The sequence below is a fragment of the Pristiophorus japonicus genome, chromosome 5 (genome assembly GCF_044704955.1).
Source record: "Pristiophorus japonicus isolate sPriJap1 chromosome 5, sPriJap1.hap1, whole genome shotgun sequence".
NCBI lineage: Eukaryota > Metazoa > Chordata > Chondrichthyes > Pristiophoridae > Pristiophorus > Pristiophorus japonicus.
In genome coordinates this window covers 188,331,097-188,350,995 of record NC_091981.1, presented here as the reverse complement: position 1 = coordinate 188,350,995, position 19,899 = coordinate 188,331,097, and the positions used below count along the sequence as shown (strand labels likewise).

Below are 19,899 nucleotides of genomic sequence, written 5' to 3'. Positions count from 1 at the left end.
CAGAATGTGTCTTGTGCCTCACCTTGTTCACGTGATATCTCTGGCTTATACCAAAATTTGGACGTGTCTTGTACAAATTTTACAGTGACGTGTTTGTCAGACGAGAAACCAGTATCTGTAACTAGAGTGAAAAAATATCAAATACATGGAAAATGTGCGACTCTCTAATTTCGGCTTCACCTTCATACTTGCAAATACGAACACACAGTGCGATAGTCAAAACTTAATCAGATTACATGGGTCCATTTTGCAACAAAATTCACAAAAATCATGCCACATCAGCGTTAAAACAATTAGAAACACTTAACATTTTTGTCATAGATGTTTAAATATCACAGTAAAGAATTAGGACTCTTGTTTACTTCATGAGCAGCTGAGCCTTACAGACCAGGACAGCCCACATTCAATTGTTGTTTTACACTGTGTGTGAGCTGATCTCAGTCAGGACAACAATAGGGTCGCTACAATTAGCCTCCTCCCCATTGGATTAAGGAAGGAAAAACTAACCACGGTTCTCTTTCCTGATCAGCACCTGCTGAAAGTGAGTTTGGATTTCGGGCTAAGAAAGGATTGAACTGAAAAATCTCCTAATGCTCAATATTGGGGCTCACACATAAATGACAATCATATGGACAGGCATCCCTGGAACTACATCCTAGCAAGGTGTCAATGGCTTCAGGAGAGGAGGAGGAGGTGGGAGTGGAGAAAAATAAAACAAAACATCAACGCCTTCCGAAGAGGGATTGGGTGTGGAGAGAAATAAAACAAGGAACACCATAGAACTTTCAAAATCAACAGAGGTCAAACTGACAAAGCAATATTACTGGCATCAATATTACTGCAACACTACCACTGCTAGAAGCAGGACTCAACACTAGAAACAACTTAAGTCACATTCCCATCATGTCTTGATGCAGCCCTCCAACTTTTAGTGATGAAAGTTACAGTAATAGAACAGCTGTCTATTTTATACTGGAGTGGTGTTTAATTCTAATGTCAGGCAGCCCATGTTTCAAAATATAAGTCAATTCTTTCGGTAAAATCAGATGCAGCATCAGTACTAAGTAACTCTTATGGCCCAAACTTTTCAGATTAACGCTAAGCTCGTATCTTTCTGGCCTATGTTTTTTTTAAAGCTTATCCGTTTTTATTTCAGACACTTAGGACTTTTTTTTTTTAAAGTTGAGATTGCTGGGAGCTGCCAGGAAGAAAATCTTTATTCATTCCGCACCCCATAGAATGTAACCCGTGTCTTCAGGATGAAGGGCCGTGTCCACAGCCCCTGGAATTCCCCAAGCATAGAGGGTGAAATTCTATAACAAGGATTCTTGTAATTTGAAACATCTGTTTCCTGTATATAACCCCCAATTTTGTTTTAAAAGCTGACAAGAACCGCCCTCATCAAAGTAGATGGGAGTGCACGGCACATTTGGTGGGGTCTAATCCCAAACTGGCAGAAAGCCATCACAAGGTTTGCTTGCATTGCTCAAGTAAACTTAAAAGGTTGCAACTATTTAGCTTCAACTCTGCAAATTACGGTCGAGAATTTTCAGAAGGGCTAGCAAACATCTACAAATTCTGTGGTAATGTTACTGTAATATAATAATAAACTCTGACTCGAATTCCATGGCCATTGGTATCCTACAGATCCTGATTATATTGCTAAAATGCTTCTAAATTGTGTATCCATTTAAAACAACCGCCGTACTTTATGGTGAACACCAGGAGCAGCAATACGAGTTAAATATTAGCACACTTGATTGGGAAAACACAGTGTACTCCCAAAATAATTGTCACATTTGGATTGCAGTCAGGTTAAGTTGTTGCCAACTAAATACGTCGGGGGAACAAAAAGCTAAGCACGTCAATTCAGGGTGTTCAATGCCCCTTTTACTTTACAATAGTAGTGGCAGCCGTATAATGTAAACAAGAGGGAGCTGCTGCCTCCAGAGGAAGTGGTTTTCTGACTGTGGGTGGGCTGGGTGCTCAGTCTGTGGTGTTCCAATAGCTGGCCTTTACAGACCGGCCGTGGGCAAGATCGGCAGCCAAAAGTGAAAGTCAATGATTTCAATAAAAGGATTATTAATTCTCTGCAACAGACTGGATATCGAAAGTCAAATAGTTAAATAGAAGGATTTATTTATTTTCTGTAAACACAGTTGTACATGGAATCTTTTGAACAACTCAATATTAGAAAAGAAAATCACAGCACTTACCTTGTATAACAGAAGCACTTATGGCTTTAGAAAAGTCAGGAAGGACACTGGGGAATGGAATGCTGATTGTACTTCCACTGTGGGGACTTGAAAAGCCACTTGAAGCTGGTGATATGGAGGCAAATGAATGATCTCCCTCAGAAATCCTCTTCTTCTCTGGCAGTGGAGGGTGCACATTCAGACTCAAAGCATCATTCATCAGTGTTGCACTGTTTTGTGCCTGCCCACTAGCTGCTGTAAGTACTCCTTCTTGCAGACTCCCATTGGCCAGGAAATCAGTCGCTGGGGAATTCATGCTTGAAGCGGTGTTGTTCAATCCCATAGAAAGACTAGATAGTATGGCTTGTCTTCCATCATACTGAGGTCCACTGTTGACACTGTAGTTCAGGTAACCCTGGTTTCTAGAATCTGCAGGCAAAGGATGCAGTGTGGTGGTTGCTCCAGCACTGCCTTGCTGTAGGTTTGAAGTGAGGCTCTCAGAAATACTCATATGAATAGAGCAGCTGTTAGGAGAGACCACTTGTGATCCTGGAGAAGGAAACTGTGACAAGATAGAGGTCTCCCGTGGTGGACTTCCTGAGTTAACAGAAAACTTTGGGGATCCAAGGTAACTTCCTGTTGCTCTGCTAACCCCAGTTACAGGTGACTGAGGAGAAAACACTCCTTTCTGGGCACACTCCAACCAGGCAGGTGGGCTATCGGGGAGAAAAGAAATAATGTAGATAAGAAAAACAAACTAAGCATTTATTAGTATATAAACCCAGTATGAAACCTCCTTTATCACTGTCTCGTCATATTTTGAAGAACTGGATCATATCCCCTCTCAAGTGCTTTCTACGAACATCCCATTTTGCTATCTATTCTCAAAATCTACCATTAAAATGAATGAAAAGCATTTACAAAAATCAATCTTATTCCTCTGTCCAGTGCGTTAGCTACTAGGTTGCAAGTATTGTGGATCCCAACATCTCATTCATAGTGGAATCACTGAGTGTAGCGTATAAACACAAATCATTCCATCATGATCAAAGATATTGAAGTTTTGAAAAAGTATTTAATCAGCAAGTGTTGTCGAATTCTGCAGCACTACCGTAAGCTATTGCAACTCAGAATCTGGAATTACCAAATGCTCAGCTCAATCTTACGTTGCAATAATGGTTGATTTTATCACCAGATCATGGATGTAAAAAGAGTCCAGGCTAATCTAAGAGTAGGATTTTGTATCAATATTTGGCATTGTCTATTCTCAAAATCTACCTTTAAAATGAATGAAAGTCACTTAAAATTAATCTTCAGTCACTAAGGGTGACGAATAGTTTGCTCGGTTTTCCTCCCAGAGTTCCCCCTTTTTCATTTGGGCCCAGACCAGGAAGTAGAAGAACGCTGGCAGCCCAACTGCAGTCTGTAAAGTCCTTACTCTACAGCATGAAACCACACGAAGCACATTCCAGGGACAAGGCCACTCAGTGACCTTAACTCTTTATTCAGCATTCCAGAAGTGATGACTCTGCGTGGGACCTCCCTTTAAATACCCGAGAGATCAGGTAAGGAGTGTCTCCCACAAGTTCACCCCCTGTGGTCAAGGTGTGCATCTGTGTTGAGTGTATACAGTAATACAGTAGTGTTACATTGTAGTTACAAACATGACATCGCCCTCCACCCCCCAACCCCAAAAGTCTTATTGGGATCATAGGTTTAGTCTTTCAGGTGGTCTGCGCTCCCTCGTGGAGCGCCGCAGTTGGGACTCTGGTTGTTGGACACTGACATGTGTGTCTGTCACCTGTGGTGATTCCGGCCTGTCCGGGCTGACCTCAGGAACTGTGCATTCCTGATTGCTCTTGTTGCACGTTCACTGGCGGTAGTGTGAGCTCCATCTCATGGTCTTCTTCAGGTTCCTCAGTGTCATTGCTGAACCTTTTTTTTTTAAAAACTTGGTCCAGATGCTTACGGCATATCTGGCCATTGTTGAGTTTTACCACAATGACCCTGTTCCCTTCTTTGTCAATTACGGTACCCTCAAGCCATTTGGGTCCCATGGCGTGATTGAGGACAAATACAGGATCATTTATTTCTATACATCTCCCCCTCGAATTACGGTCATGGTACTTGTTTTGCGCCTTACATTTGCCCTCAACTATGTCAGTCAGGACTGGGTGGATGAGGGACAACCTAGTTTTGAGTGTCCGTTTCATGAGTAGCTCTGCGGGCGGGACCCCCGTGAGCGAGTGCGGGCGGGACCTATAGGCCAGCAGGAGGCGCGATAGGCGGCATTGTAGGGAGGGTCCTTGAATCCTGAGCATCCCTTGCTTAACATAAGAACATAAGAATTAGGAACAGGAGTAGGCCATCTAGCCCCTCGAGACTGCTCCACCATTCAACGAGATCATGGCTGATCTGGCCGTGGACTCAGCTCCACTCACTCGCCCGCTCCCCATAACCCTCAATTCCCTTATTGGTTAAAAATCTATCTATCTGTGATTTGAATACATTCAATGAGCTAGCCTCAACTGCTTCCTTGGGCAGAGAATTCCACAGATTCACAACCCTCTGGGAGAAGAAATTCCTTCTCAACTCGGTTTTAAATTGGCTCCCCCGTATTTTGAGGCTGTGCCCCCTAGTTCTAGTCTCCCCGACCAGTGGAAACAACCTCTCTGCCTCTATCTTGTCTATCCCTTTCATTATTTTAAATGTTTCTATAAGATCACCCCCAACGATTTGGACTGCACGTTCCGCCTGGCCGTTGGAGGCCGGCTTGAACGACGCAGTCCTGACGTGGTTGATGCCATTGCCCGACATAAACTCCCGGAATTCATAGCTCATGAAACACGGGCCATTATCACTAACCAGGATGTCCGGCAAGCGATGGGTAGCGAAGATCGCACGTAGGCTTTCCACGGTGGTGGATGACGCGCATGAATTCAGGATGATGCACTCGATCCATTTCGAGTACGCATCTACAACGATAAGGAACATCTTCCCCATGAATGGGCCCGCGTAGTCAACGTGAATGCGTGACCATGGCTTGGTGGGCCAGGGCCACGGGCTGAGCAGGGCCTCCCTGGGGGCATTGCCCAGCTGGGCACATGTCATGCACCTGCAAACAGAGTGTTCCAGATCCGAGTCAATTCCGGGCCACCAAACGTGTGACCGGGCAATGGCCTTCATCATCACAATGCCTGGGTGCTTGCTGTGGAGTTCCCTGATGAACGCCTCCCTGCCTTTCTGGGGCATGACTACCCGCTGCCCCATCGTCGGCAGTCAGCTTGGATGGAGCGCTCATCCATCCGTCTGTGGAATGGTCTGGCCTCCTCATGGCATGCTCCGTGTGCGGGCGCCCAATCCCCAATCAGCACACATTTCTTAATCAGGGGTAGGAGGGGAATCCCTGTTTGTCCAGATTTTGATCTGGCGGGCTGCGATAGGGGAGCCTGCACTGTCGAAGGCATCGACAGCCATGACCATCTCAGTGCTTTGCTCAGCTGCCCCCTCGATGGTGGCCAGTGGGAGCCTGCTAAGCGCGTCAGCGCAATTTTCGATGCCGGGTCGGTGCCGATGGAGTAGTCATAGGCCGCTAGTGTGAGAGCCTATCGCTGTATGCGAGCTGATGCGTTGGCATTGACAGCCTTGCTATCTGACAAAAGGGATGTGAGCGGCTTATGGTCCGTCTCTAATTCAAATTTCCTATCAAAGAGGTACTGATGCATTTTCTTTACACCATAGACACATGCGAGCGCTTGCTTCTCAACCATCCCCATGCCCCGTTCTGCTTGAGGGGGGGGACCTGGAGGCATAAGCCACAGATTGTAGCTGTCCCTCAGCATTACCCTGCTGCAACATGCACCCAACCCCATAGACGATGCATCACGTCAGAACTAAACTTTTGCAAGGGTCGTACAGGGTCAACAGTTTGTTTGAACATAGTAGGTTTCGCGTCCGATCAAAAGCCCGTTCCTGACAGTCCACCCAAAACCAATCACAGCCCTTACACAGGAGCACATGTAGCAGCTCCAATAACGTGCTCAAGTTCGGCAGAAAGTTCCCGAAATAGTTCAACAGTCCCACGAATGAACGCCATCGTGCGTGACAGCCAACATTGCACTGCCTAGCACCGGAATGATTTCTTTGGTGTAAGTCCTTAATTGTATCTCGAAACGTTCTAATTTGGGTCTACTGGCTTTGTGTGGCCATAGCTTCTTGAATTGTTGAACACCCATGAGTGACTGGTTGGTCCCCGTGTCCAGCTCCATTCGTACTGGGATACCATTTAATAAAACCCTCATCATCATTGGTGGCGTTTTGGTGTATGAACTGTGAATATTCGCTTCTCGGCCTTTTGGCTAAGATCAAGTGTAGTATCTGTTCTTATCAGTTTAATATTCCCTGTGGGGACATGATATTGAATTGATTTTTGGACAGGGAGCTGGATCAGGGGCATGCCTCGTCCACTCCATGCACCAACCTGGTATTGCAATATTTCCAGGAACGGTGCAACTTCGCCTCAAGGGCCTAAGATCAAACACATTGGCGCAAAATGATCTTTGGCGTTAGAGTTGATCTGGAACGAAATTGGATAAAAAACATTTTTTTTTAAATAAAAAAAAACTGAATATTCGCCACATGGACCCGCTGAACCTTGACGTCCATCGATTTGCCCCAAAAGTCATCCTGCCTCACAGAACCCACTTCTGTCCACCTGCCTCATATATCAGTCTGGTTGCAGGCTTTCTACACATACGAGCTAAATGGCCACTGAGGTTGCAGCTTCTGCAGACAAACTGTTGGAATATGCAAGATCTGGCTGAGTGTTTTCCCCCACACCTCCAGCACAAGTTAAAGTTTCCATTGTTGTGGACAAAAGGGCTGTGGGCCAGGAATTTCACGCTGACTGTCCCTCTGACTGCTCTTAAGTACCCTATTAGTAGGTGTCAATGGCTATATCCCGGGCCGCATTGTCCACTGTGATGGCGTGAACGTCCGTTCAGCCTGCCATCGTCTCTGTTGAGGTCCTACTCTGGGGTCTATTACTGCCTGATGAATGTCGGACTGCCCCTGCCCTTGCCTGCCTGCGGGGCTCTGAGTAGCATTGAGGACGTTGACTCCCTGATCCATCACCGCGTTAGAGGCAGAATTGCGCACGTAAATCATTTTCGTCTCTTCCTCCCCAGCCATGAAAGTCTGAGCTAACAACGCCGCCGCTTCCAAGGTCAAGTCCTTGGTCTCAATTAACTTGCGAAAAATCCCCGCATGACCGATACCCTCGATAAAGAAGTCCCTTAGCATCTCCCCCCTGCAGGCGTCTGTGAACTTAGAGGCTGGCCAAGCGCCTGAGGTCCGCTACAAAGTCCGGTATGCTGTGTCCTTCACGACGTCGGTGGGTGTAGAATCTGTGTCGAGCCATGTGTATGCTGCTCGCTGGCTTGAGTTGCTCCCCGATCAACTTGCTAAGCTCTTCAATAGTTTTGTCCGACAGCTTTTCGGGTGCCAGTAAGTCCTTCATGAGCGCATAAGTCTTTGGCCTGCAGCTGGTCAAAAGATGAGCCCGACGCTTGTCAGCCGCTGCATCCCCCAGCTAGTCTTTCGTGACAAAGCTCTGCTGGAGCCTCGACAAAATTTTCCCAGTCTTCCCCAACACTGTACCATTCATCTGTACTACCGGTGGCCATTCTCGTGGGTAGCGAATTCCCGTTTCTCGTCGCCAATGTAAAGTCCTTACTCTACAGCATGAAACCACACGAGGCACATTTCAGGGACAAGACCATTCAGTGTCCTTAACTCTTTATTCAGCACTCCAGAAGTGATGATCCTGCGTGGGACCTCCCTTTAGATACCTGAGTGATCAGGTAAGGAGTGTCTCCCACAAGTTCACCCCCTGTGGTCAAGGTGTGCATCTGTGTTGAGTGTGTACAGTAATACAGTGGTGTTGCATTGTAGTTACAAACATGACACAGTCCATACAATGTTTGGTTCCAGCCTTCACCACTTAATTTCCACTCAACCTGCTGTTTTGAGAGTTGCAGGCTCCTGCTGCGCGCTCTCACCCTCCCTCCCTCCCTCCCTCCTGTCCAAATCAGTTTACCAGTGAGCAGCCAGTTCCTGTGTTTGCACGTCCGTGCCGCAAAATTTTAAAATATCTTTGTCTTGCTGACAATGACGCGAGTCCCGGTGGCCTAGATTCAAACACTAGACTTGGACTGTAGGCATATTCAAGTGGGAATAAAATGGAGAAAGAAAGTTGGCATGTTGCTGACAAGCAGAGAGGACTGGAATAGATTTTGGAGAGAGAGAGAGAGAGAGAGAGAGAGAGAGAGAGAGAGAGATTAACTGGGACTGAAAGAGGGTCTAAGTTAAATGCATTTAAATATAAGGTTCAAATGTTGTAATTATTTTTTGTGGGCATATTTTCCCTTTTGTTTGATGGGTGGGATGTATTTTTTTTGGTAGACATTCTGTGGGTTTTATTTTGGAATGTGGGAAGGAAGCACAATCTATCTGTTTTTCTGTTGTGCTGCGGGAACTGCGGAATGTGACTGCTGTTGACGGCATACTTTATTTACCCCGTGTTAAGGAGCTCCACCCAGCATATACAAGTAAAAAACCTTCCTGCTTTTACCAGCGCTCTGTGCAGCACAACCTCATTTGCACTGGGCTTGCGTGGGGAGAAAGTTGGCTTATGCATCGTGGTTGCCTTTGTTTTTGGTGTCAATGCTGTGGGGAGAGGGATGTGGCTGTTGTTCAGCAAAGGATATATAGAGGGTGAAGCACCACAGGGGCTCTCCTGACATAATTTTGTCAGAAGAGCTACCGGAACCCCCACAAACATGGCATAAAGGCATTTATGCTGTTCTTCCAGGGTTTCCAAGGCTCCTCCATCAAAGTTACAATGAACGAGTTGAAGAACCCCCAGAAAATTCACCCCCCGGCCTCATGTGAATATTTTGTTTATAAAGTAGTTTACTGAAAGGAAAAGAAATGGCTACAGAAATTGTTCAGAAAAAATAGCAAAAACTTAAAGAAACCAAGCAGCAAAATGAAATCGTGCTCTGAAAGGGGCAAAAAATAATTAAGCAAGTGCAATCTCAAACCAGTCATTGTGTCAGTTTGCTACTACGAAAAGCGAAATCCAGACAGTGACGTCCACTATAATATTTGACAGAAATCCTGGTGACAACCCTGAAGTAGCTCCTAAGCAACTCACTAGGTTGTATCCCACCGTGGCAGTGAAGCCATGGTTTTCTAATCGGGGTTACCTCACATGTGAGCACAAATTGGCCAATCCTGATCAGAAAAGTGAGTAGACTTCCCACTGTTTTTCCACACACAATTTCCAGTGGGGTGGGAATGCAGTTATTGGAAGTCTCTGCCTCAAACAAGTGGGAGCTTTATTTGAAAATTAATTTACAGGACAGCATCTTGCATTCCTTCTCCCAATGTTCAATATAATTTCTAAATCCTGTGGATCCATGGTTGCCAGATAATGGTAATTATATGGGAAGTCATGGCAAGGACACAGGAATATTGAAGTGCTGTCTTAATATCCAGTGTGTTGAGTTTTTGCATTTCTTTTCAGATTCCTCAGGAAACTAAAGTATCAATGAACTCCAGAAAATATTATACTTGGCAGCCCTTTTCAGGACAAACATACAGAAGAAAGCAAAGCTATGCTGTTTAGGTGACTACACTGGCAACTAATCCTACACTGTACACTCTTGATAGTAATTTAGACAGCAAATAAAGCAGGCAGGAACAAACAGGAGCAAGAGCATGTAGGAGATAAAGCACAGATTTGAAATGGACAGTCAGCACAAAGAATGTGCCCAGCTATGCTCTGGTTATATAGTGAATCCTTCAGCACAAAGCCATGCAATACACAACTTCTATCCAAGTAAACTAGGGGCTTCCAGAGCTGGCCTGCACCAAGCCCACTAAAGGCTTTAAACATTGTACAAAATACAATATATATTCATGATTGATGATGCTCATTACCAGGGCCGGACATACGTCACCGAAACACGATTAAAAATTTGCCTTTGCAAACCTAAAAAGAAACATAAGTGCCTGGATTTTGTGTCAAGAATAATGGTTATGTCGGGAGACTAGAGAAGCTGGGATTTTTCTTCTTAGAGCAGAGACAGTTAAAGGGGGGGGGGGAGATTTGTTAGAGATGTTCAAAACCATGAAGTTTTAAAAAAAAAGAGTAAATAGGAGAAACGGTTTCCAGTGGCACAGATTTAAGGTGACTGGCAAAAGAACCAGGGGTGACATGAGGAAAAAACAAATTACATGTGTTGTGATGATCTGGAATGCATTGCCTGAAAGGGTGATGGAAGTAGATTCAATAGCAACTTTCAAAAGGGAATTGGATAAATACTTGAAGGAAATTTTCAGGGCTATGAGAAAGAGCAGAGGAGTGGGACTAATTGGATAGCTTTTTCAAAAACCTGACAGAGGCACGTTGGGCTGACTGGTCTCCTTCTGTGCTGTATCATTCAACGATTCTTTGAGGTAAAAGCAGGTAGGATTAACTACCAGCATGTGTGATATTCTGCCTGATTAATCAAATCTACTCTTGTAGACAGACTGCAGACTTTAGCTGCCTTAATATTGGTCATTTAATTCAGCTGGCTCCTAGTAGTTATTCTGTTAAATTCATTTTCTGTAGACTAGTTCTTATACCTGAGCTCTCAGTTTTACCTGAATCTACAAATCTGCCATTGGTCTATGACAAACAGATTTAACAGCACAAACACTGTGACCCAGCTATAGATGTTGGGCTCAATAAATTCCAATTAAAAGACCAATATATCCTTTATCCTCAAAACTTTGGTAATGAGAGGTTTGTCACAAGGAACAAAAGGTATTTAAGCACAGGACAAACAAAGTGATGCTTTATCACAAGTCTTAGAGCTTTATAATGACGAAGGTGCAGGTGACCACTTCCGACCGTGCATAATCAAAACATCACAGACATTTTGACATACACTCAGCACAAGGTTTCCTCAGAATCTGTCGAGCTAGGCTAAACTTCTGTCATGTGTGAAGAATGCGGAAGAAAGAAGAAAGCGCATTTCCTAATAAATTTAAATTCATATTAGAATAAATTAATAAGCCAACTTCACTGCATTTGGAAGCATGAACTCCCCATCCTTGTATTATTCCTAAAAAAGACACACCTCTCTTGCTACAGATCGTCTATTAATATATCAATAGTATAAACACAGGCCTAGTCCAATACACTGGAATAATCCTTTTAACTTCCTCACACTTACAGGCAACACAGAACCATGGTACACTTTAAAGGCCACTGTGCACTCGTATTCTGGCACCAAGCCTAATAATATAAATGCTACAGGACTCAGTTACAGTAATAAATATTCACAGTAAAAATTAGCAGTCTTTTTAAAATTTTAAGAATATAGTTCTAGGTGAAATACATCTCCACAATAAGAAGTTAGGAATATTTATGAACTTGCTGAAACCCACATCAACAAAAAAGCATCTGATTCTAGATTTATTCTTTATTTGAGTTCTAATACTGCCAATAAATTCATGTGACTGTAAACCATTTTGCTTTTACATACAAGTTACTACTGCATTTTAACTGGCAGCCATTGACATATAAATGTGCACATACATCTCAATGTAGTTTTAAGGGTGTCCCACCTGTCTGTCCTGGGGACTTGGTTGCTGGTGGAGACTGAGCATACTGAGCCAAAAGATCGCTGGAAAGATGGATTAGTCATTGGAGCATCACTGCTGTACAGAATAGGGTTCGTCACGACAGTGCTGTCTGATGCCAGGACTGTATGGTTGATGCCTTCCATGTAACTTCGGGGTTCTGTGGAGTAAAGATGCATTTGGTCAAAAAGCAGCGTGTTCACTTTTAATGTCAAGTCCAACAGTATTTTACATCATGAAAACAAGCGAGTTCGATACGGAATAAATGCATATAAAACTTGGAGTCGCAAGTTACTTACAACGCAGCAAGAGTGCTGAGGCCAGTTACAGATCAACTCAGCATATACCAGGGTTCTAACCTGGAAGCTATCCGGGCTGTATGGCTCCGTACTACACTAGGCCATGTCTTTACCCACTAAATCGCTGGAGCATGCTACCTGCCGTTTTCAAATATTAACTTGCTGATTAGCCAAGCTTCCATTTCCCAAACTAATCATTATACATTTTTCTAATTTAGCACCTTTTAAAAAAAAAAAATGCAGAATATTTCTGCCATTTCAGATTATTTTAGTAGTAACTTGTTTGGGGTTGATAACATTCAAAACTGTTTTCAGTAATAGAATTTACTGCACAAGGTGTTTAAGCCACTTATTAGTTTTAGATTTACTCCCAGACAAATGTGAATTCAGAAATAGTTGATGGTTCTCTACATTCTTAAAATGCCTAATGTTCTGAATTAGAAATTTCCCAAATCAAAACCTTGCTATGATTGCTACAGGAACGGAAGAACATTTTTTGTTCATTCTCAAAACTAAAAGTCTCCTACAGCGCTCAAAGAGTTAACCTACAAACACAAAAAAGAGCCAGACGTCTCGCTGACAAAATCAGCATTTAAGAAAAAAAAGTAAAATCATAACTAAAAAGCATTCTTTTGGGTAAAATCTTGCAAACGTGTTGACACAAGCACAAAGACAAGATAAAGCTATCTGAAAATCAGTGAAGCATGTAGACGGCCCAGATTCCTTACATAGCAAGGATAACTTGCTAACATCAGAGGCTATTCTCCAAGAGAGAGCTTGGAGATGGTTCAAACAGGGGCTTGCATAAGCTTGTATGTCTATTTCATATAAATTGCTTACCCGTTTATCTACAAGGGATGACAGATGTGTCGGCATGGCTACGAAAAGGTAAAGACACAGGGCAGGGACAATTATTTAGACTATTTGGGACAAATGATGAGAATCATTGGTACATTTCTCAGTATATTTACGAACTCGAGGCAAAGATGCCCCATTAAGTTGTTTTCTTCCCAGCGTACCTATACCACACACGCCATTTGCTGAGAATGTCTTCACAGCACCACACAAAAAAACATTCCATGGAGCCAGAAAGTGAACAGACTTCTAGCGTCTTCCCAACACTCCAGTCACCACTGTGAAAGTTGTCACTGAATTCCATTCTTTCATAAATTTAAAAAGGGAGAAAAGGACACAGCTCCTTCAGTTCTGGAGATTGTACTAACTTCTAAGCTTGGCTAAATTTAAAAAGAACTTGTTTTATAGCAGCGTTCCTCCAAAAATGGGCTCATAAGTCATTTGAAAACAAATCTGAAGTATAACTTAACATTGTTATGAAGCCTTGATGTTGCAGAACCGTTTCTGCAATCTGGACTCTGGAATCTGTCTCATTTACATCAAAGAATGGATTTTAAGCAGTGGTAGCTTTGGAGAAACAACTGTGCATGTATAATTTTTAGGAGTCAGTTCGCCAGTTCGCAGTCATCCCGACTGCTAATTCCGGGCCTTTATAAATAGGTCCTCACTCTTACTGTGGTAATTGTCGTACCATCAGAAGAACGAACAAATAAGGCATCTGAATTGCTGACATTTTTTCTGGGAGCACTATTGTGAGAAGACACTACCCAGTTAGGCCTAGGTTCCAACTACCATGTCACTCCCTATTTTTTGATGCTTCATTCATAATGCAAATGTGGTCAGAGGTCAGTCAGAGGGAGGTAGAGCAAGACTCCCTGGAGGAGAAAGTCTGTCTCTGCTTCACTGTGAAGTCAGTTTGGGCTTTGATACACGATTTATATTCCACAAATTTTGCGGCAATGTGATGCTGAACTTGCAGTGTGAATGCATCATATTCGATATATAAAGGTAGCAAAATAATACGCACGAGCCAATCATTAAAAGCATTTGCAGGCGATTACAGGACGGCGATTACCATGCATTATTTAAATTTGTGCCCATTTGCAGCAATACTGGGAAGGAATGCTTGTTTAAAAGACACGCCATGCGAATGATGGGAATGTGGTCACTGAAGATTAATGACTGCAGTTGGAAAACATGTCATTGAAGTGTGTATACACAGCTGCTCCTCGGTATAACGTTTGTTTAAAAACCTCAGCTAATATTTCTTACATAGATCAGTATATAGCGATGATTTCAAGTTAAGATCGAAAGCACTGTTGAATAGCAAAATCCAAATATAAACAAGCAAATTTGCCAAACTGCAAACATTTGACTGCCCAATGTAATCTGTCAAATGCATGAAGAATTCCACATTGTTTGACTAATGTAGTATTAAGAATGGTTGCAAGTTTTATATTCCAAGTAGAAGACGACCCACCACCATGATCTCAAGGCAACTAGGGATGGGCTATGAACGTGGCCTTGCCAGCATTGCCCACATCCTAAGAACAAATGGAAAGTATTAGATAGGGATGTCTGTGTTGATGTTTATCACCTTTGTTGTGTACAATTTAGCAGGATTATAAAGCCTATTTAAAGCAATCAAGAATATCTGATCCTCAAATAATCCAACAATGAACTTCTGACCCAAATCCCCATAAATTGTCCTCGTCCATGCTACCCACTGCTTCTAACCACTATGTGAAAAAATTATAAAACAATGATGTAGCGAAATAAAAAATGTATACATCTACACTTTAAAGCAGCAAAAGTGCACCCCAGTATAAAAATGAAGCAACTCTTCATTCCATCCACACAAGTTCAATTGCTGAGCTCAGATAAATGTAGTACTTATCCAACTGTTTCACTTTGAGAGTTGACTCAGATTGAAAAAGAGTAATGTAAAAGCAGTTCTATGCACTACCTTACTTCCTTCCACAAGCTTTTATTTTTTTCCTTCTGATCACAACTTCTACTGGGCAGTACATTGGCTTTTCTTGTAATTACATCAGTTCATAATGAGCTTCTTATGCATAGGTTATCACTGTTCCTCTTCTCTGATCATATCCTGTGTCTTATGCTCCATCTAGTTAGAGTTCTGTAATGCAAACTAGTCTCCTGGATTCCAAATTCACCCCATTTATACTTCAGGAAAGACTCTGAGACCAGTAGCAATTCACTACACTGTGAAGCAGACTTTTTCAATGTCGGGGAAGATTAGTATAGGTCAGCAATATGAAAATTGCACTGTGGCCTGTATGGTGAGGCTGAAAATGCAGCCTACTTTGATATCAAATGGTGCCACCGGTGATCATTTACCTTTGGCACCACCAGTGCTTTGCCCATGTGGATAGGGAATGAAAAAAAAATACCAGAAATAGCTGGAAATACTCAGCAGGTCAAGCAGTATCTGCGGAGAAAGAGAAGTCAGTCAGTCAATGTTTCAGGTCGAAGACCCTTCCTCAGGACTGGAAGACTTTGCAGAAGAACAGCATTTGAAAATAGAACAGAATAAGGGAACGGAGGAAGAAAAGAAAAAAAACAGGAAAATAAATAAAATAACAAGTGAAGTGCTTCAGTGTGGAACAGGAGATGGTTAAATGGCAGAAGTGATATTGGCAGGAGACAAAAGGAAGCATAAGCAGAGAAATAAAATACATATACAAGACATGAAGAATGTGTGAATAGCTAAAGGGGGATAGGTAGAAACAGAAGCATAAAAACTGGTCAGGCAGAGCAGGACTCTGGTAGAAAGATAAAAAAACAGGTGGACCCGAAGGGTGCTGATCCTCCCCCCGCCCCCCCACCCCACATCAGAAGTGTTCGGACAGGAGATCTTCACCCCAAATAGCAACCTGCTCCCTCCTCCCATTCTCGGGTATGTACCTGCTGCCACAGGGAAAATGGCAGCTGTGGTTAAAGTCTGAAGTTGCTAACGTTAAAGCCGGAGGGCTGCAAAACACGAATAGAAAGATAAAGTGCTGCCTCTCATGCTTACGTTGAGCTTCACTGGAACGGTGTAGGCGGCCAAAGACAGAGAAGGGAGTGGGATGAAGAAGTGAAACGACAAGCGACAGGGAACTCAGGGTCGCACTTGCACACAGAATAAAGGTGTGCAAGCAAAGCGATCAATTAATCTGCGATTGGTTTCCCCGCAGAGGGGACAGCAGCCAACAGTAAGTACAGTTCACTAGTTTGGAGGAAGTACATGTAAATTGCTGTCTCACACTGAAGGAGTGTTTGGGGCCCCGTGGTTTGAGAGGTGAGCAGATATGGAATAAACCCACTTCACAGGTAGTATAGGTTGTCTGCCTCTGGGGGGGGGGGGGGGTGCGAGGCACGTGCGTTACTTCATTTCTAATGCAGGGCTGCCTCCGGAGACAGTACTGCAATATAAATGGGGTATTAGAGGAATTTTGTGGAAGGTTGCCAATGACCCAAACATGTCCTGGCTACCCTCAGGAATGTGCTCAGCTGTTACCACTTCAGTATGTGGCCTGAGTAATAGCTGCACGTCAAAAAGCAGAGCCTTCAATGAGTCTCCACATCAAGCAAGGAGTATTAGTTCAACAGAATGAAGTAACTAAGCAAATTCTAAAACAAGCGCAAGTCTTATTTCACTGCAACCCCTCAACAAACACTAAAAATTTTTTGTTCTAATATATACAAAGATCTTTAAGGAGCACTTTCAGAATTCTCTGCATCCTGCAAAAATATGGCAAAGATGTCGGTAAACAACCTGCAAATTTAACACTTCCACTATAAATATATTTCAGTTACACAGCAATGTATTTAAAATTTCCCGCTGTATATTTGCAAACAAACAGATTGGCTTGAAAGCACAAAGCTCCACTAGAGTAATCTTTTCACACTCAAGAGTGCCAGTGTTTACTTGCAGATTGCTAAATGTCTAAGGATTCAGATAGAAACAACACACATCAGTCTGAAACCACAGTTTACCTACCAACAGAAGTAGTCATGGTGGAAAACTTTCGTAAGAGCAGCTATAGGAGGAATGTGTTGAAATGCAGCAATTTTACTGGAGCCACAAGTGCTTTTGGCTTGCTGTTTTGTCTGCCAGACTTCAGTTTAAAAGCAGCACAGCAGGAACACCACATACAAAAAAACGTGACTTCATTCAAGAGATTATCCAGTCTCAGTTTTCGGTTCTCTCTTACTTACAGTCCGTAATAAACCCAGTACAAAAGCACAACTTCCGCCAAGACTGGAAAGAGAAGAATGCAGGGCTACGTTCTAAATGAAGATGTTAGGTCAGCAGCAGCTTAATCCTCTCTGCCCATATGGAAAATAATTCAGCAATTGTTTCTGCTAAGTTTGCTTCTCACAGCCACAGTGAGACTGTCCATTCAGTGTATTCATGCTCTAACTACAGCCTCATTTACATTTGACTTTTAACTGACACAGGAGCTTTGTTTTGCACCCTCCCAATCTGCTTCCACCAATGAAAAAGCACTACCAAAAGTCAAAGGTCAAAATGTCCCTCAGGACAAATACTTTGTGCACATTTTCTTTACTGCCCAAAGGTATACAATCCTTAAGTGCTTCAATTATTAAACTGACATACTATTTTCTGTACTGACTTTAGCCTAAAAGACATGTCGCGTGTCGAAATGCAGAATGTAGCTGATATCATACTTTAGATTTTACCAACTCACAGCATTTCACGACCAGGGACAAATAAAGTTTTAAAATAAGCAGCGATTGAGTCAAAAATAAAACAAAAAGCTTTCATACACAACTGAGCAGCTGAAATATTGTTTGTTTTAAACAGTTACCACACATCTGTTGCAAGGCTCAGGAAACCGACGACTAAATCAGGAAAAAAATTGTTTAAAAAAAACAATTGACCAAGGCAGGCTCACAAAATAGACAAACATCCTCATTACTTTAAAAAGTTACATTCCATCATACTTCAAATGCAGTTCATGAATGAGCTTAAACTATCAGTAAAAATATTCATGTTTAATCCACATTCTTAATGCATTTTGGAATAGATTTGATTTTATTCCCTTTCTCCCTTCATCCTTCCGCCCCAAGATTTGTTACATGAGATGGTTCTTTGGTAACTCTTCCAAGTGGTCATTATTTGTGAGAGAGCTTGGACAATGCTATTCAGCTGTGGGGACCACCATAGCAGAGGAGGAGTTTGCTCTCACTTAACGCCAACGCTTGCCATTCCAGGAACATTTCTGGATAGAAATGAAGAGAGATATTTTCCTCTCTCAAACCAAAAGGTACTCAGGGACTGTGATAGATGCGATGATTGAATAACCTGCCAACACTGCCCAGATCCACCTATGAAAAATGCCCGCTTGGAGAAGGTAGAGGAGGGCTTCTGGCACCAAAGGTTTGTGCTTCCCCAAGTGTCAATAACTTTAGGAAAGCATGGAAAGCATGGAAGAACAGAAGGGGGAACTGGAGGAGATAAAATCTGCAAATCTTATGCAAAAAACACCATTTAAATGTTTTTTTTAAATAAGAGCTACAGGTGCAACGTTGCGAATCCGGAGTTCCAGAATACGGAAGAAGAATATAAGAAATAGGAACAGGAGTAGGCCGTTCGGTCCCTCGAGCCTGCTCCGCCATTCAATAGGATCATGGCTGATCTGATCATGGGCTCAGCTCCACTTCCCCGTCCGCTCCCCATAACCCCTTATTGTTTAAGAAACTGTCTATTTCTGTCTTAAATTTATTCAATGTCCCAGCTTCCACAGCTCTCTGAGGCAGCAAATTCCACAAATTACAACCCTGAAAGAAGAAATTTCTCCTCATCTCTGTTTTAAATGGGCGGCCCCTTATTCTAAGATCATGCCCTCTAGTTTGAGTCTCCCCCATCAGTGGAAACATCCTCTCTGGATCCACCTTGTCAAGGCTCCTCATAATCTTACACATTTCGATAAGATCACCTCTCATTCTTCTGAATTCCAATGAGTAGAGGCCCAACCTCCTCAACCTTTCCTCATAAGTCAACCCCCTCATCCCCGGAATCAAGCTCGTGAACCTTTTCTGAATTGCCTCCAAAGCAAGTATATCCTTTCGTAAATATGGAAACCAAAATAAAGATGGAAACGGAATGTTCCGGAATCCGGACCGATCAGTGGCGTGGCCACCCGGAATCTGTAAAATGTTTCGGAATCTGGACTCGATGACACTGCCAACCTCGGGCCTTGCTTTGCCACCACTGCCCTTACCTCGGGGCCTCCTCGCCAGACCATCCAAACACCTCCTTGGCGGGGCACGCCTGCCCGAACACTTCCTCGATGGAGCTGACCCAAACACCACCTCGGCAGCACTGGCCGGCCTGACTTCCTCGGCAGGACCGGCCCGAACACCCCCCCTCAGTGGGGGCCCGCCTTGGCAGGGCCCCCTCGCCAACATCCTTGGCGAGGCCCGCCCGATGATGACATCCTCCTCGGCGGGGCCAGACGGCCCGAATAGCTCTTCGGTGGGAATCCCCGCGTCTCCCCCCCCACCTCCTCTTTCTGACATTCTGAAATTTGGCAATACCCGAACCTGGGCTCAGATGTTTCCGGCTTCGTGACATCAGAAAACAAATTGAAAATCCGTAAAAACCCAGAATCCGGAACGGCCTCGGTCCTGAGAGTTCCGTATTTTAGGCACTGCATCTGTACCACCTTCACAAACAAGATATTTGAAAAATCTATCGGAGATGATGATCATTGAGGAAAGTCACGCGTAGTGGGGGCCTGGTACAAAACCAATTTCCTCAGAAAAGCCCGGCACAACGCAGCTCTTACAGCATCGTTGTGCCAAAAATTACAAGGAAATTT

At 43.4% G+C, this 19,899-nt stretch overlaps 1 protein-coding gene and 1 pseudogene across 8 annotated transcripts in view; one reads left to right on the top strand and one right to left on the bottom strand.

Moving 5' to 3' along the window:
- LOC139264547 (tensin-3-like) overlaps positions 1-19,899 on the bottom strand; it is a 548,053-nt gene that overhangs the window by 14,578 nt on the left and 513,576 nt on the right. For all 8 annotated transcript variants that reach the window (XM_070881176.1, XM_070881175.1, XM_070881177.1 and 5 more), the window contains 3 exons: positions 11,877-12,051; positions 2,217-2,911; positions 23-121 (listed from right to left, as the gene is read on the bottom strand). In XM_070881176.1, the coding sequence (XP_070737277.1) occupies positions 23-121; positions 2,217-2,911; positions 11,877-12,051 (969 nt within the window). The remainder of the gene's footprint in view (positions 1-22; positions 122-2,216; positions 2,912-11,876; positions 12,052-19,899) is intronic.
- LOC139264802 (U2 spliceosomal RNA) lies at positions 6,534-6,712 on the top strand (annotated as a pseudogene).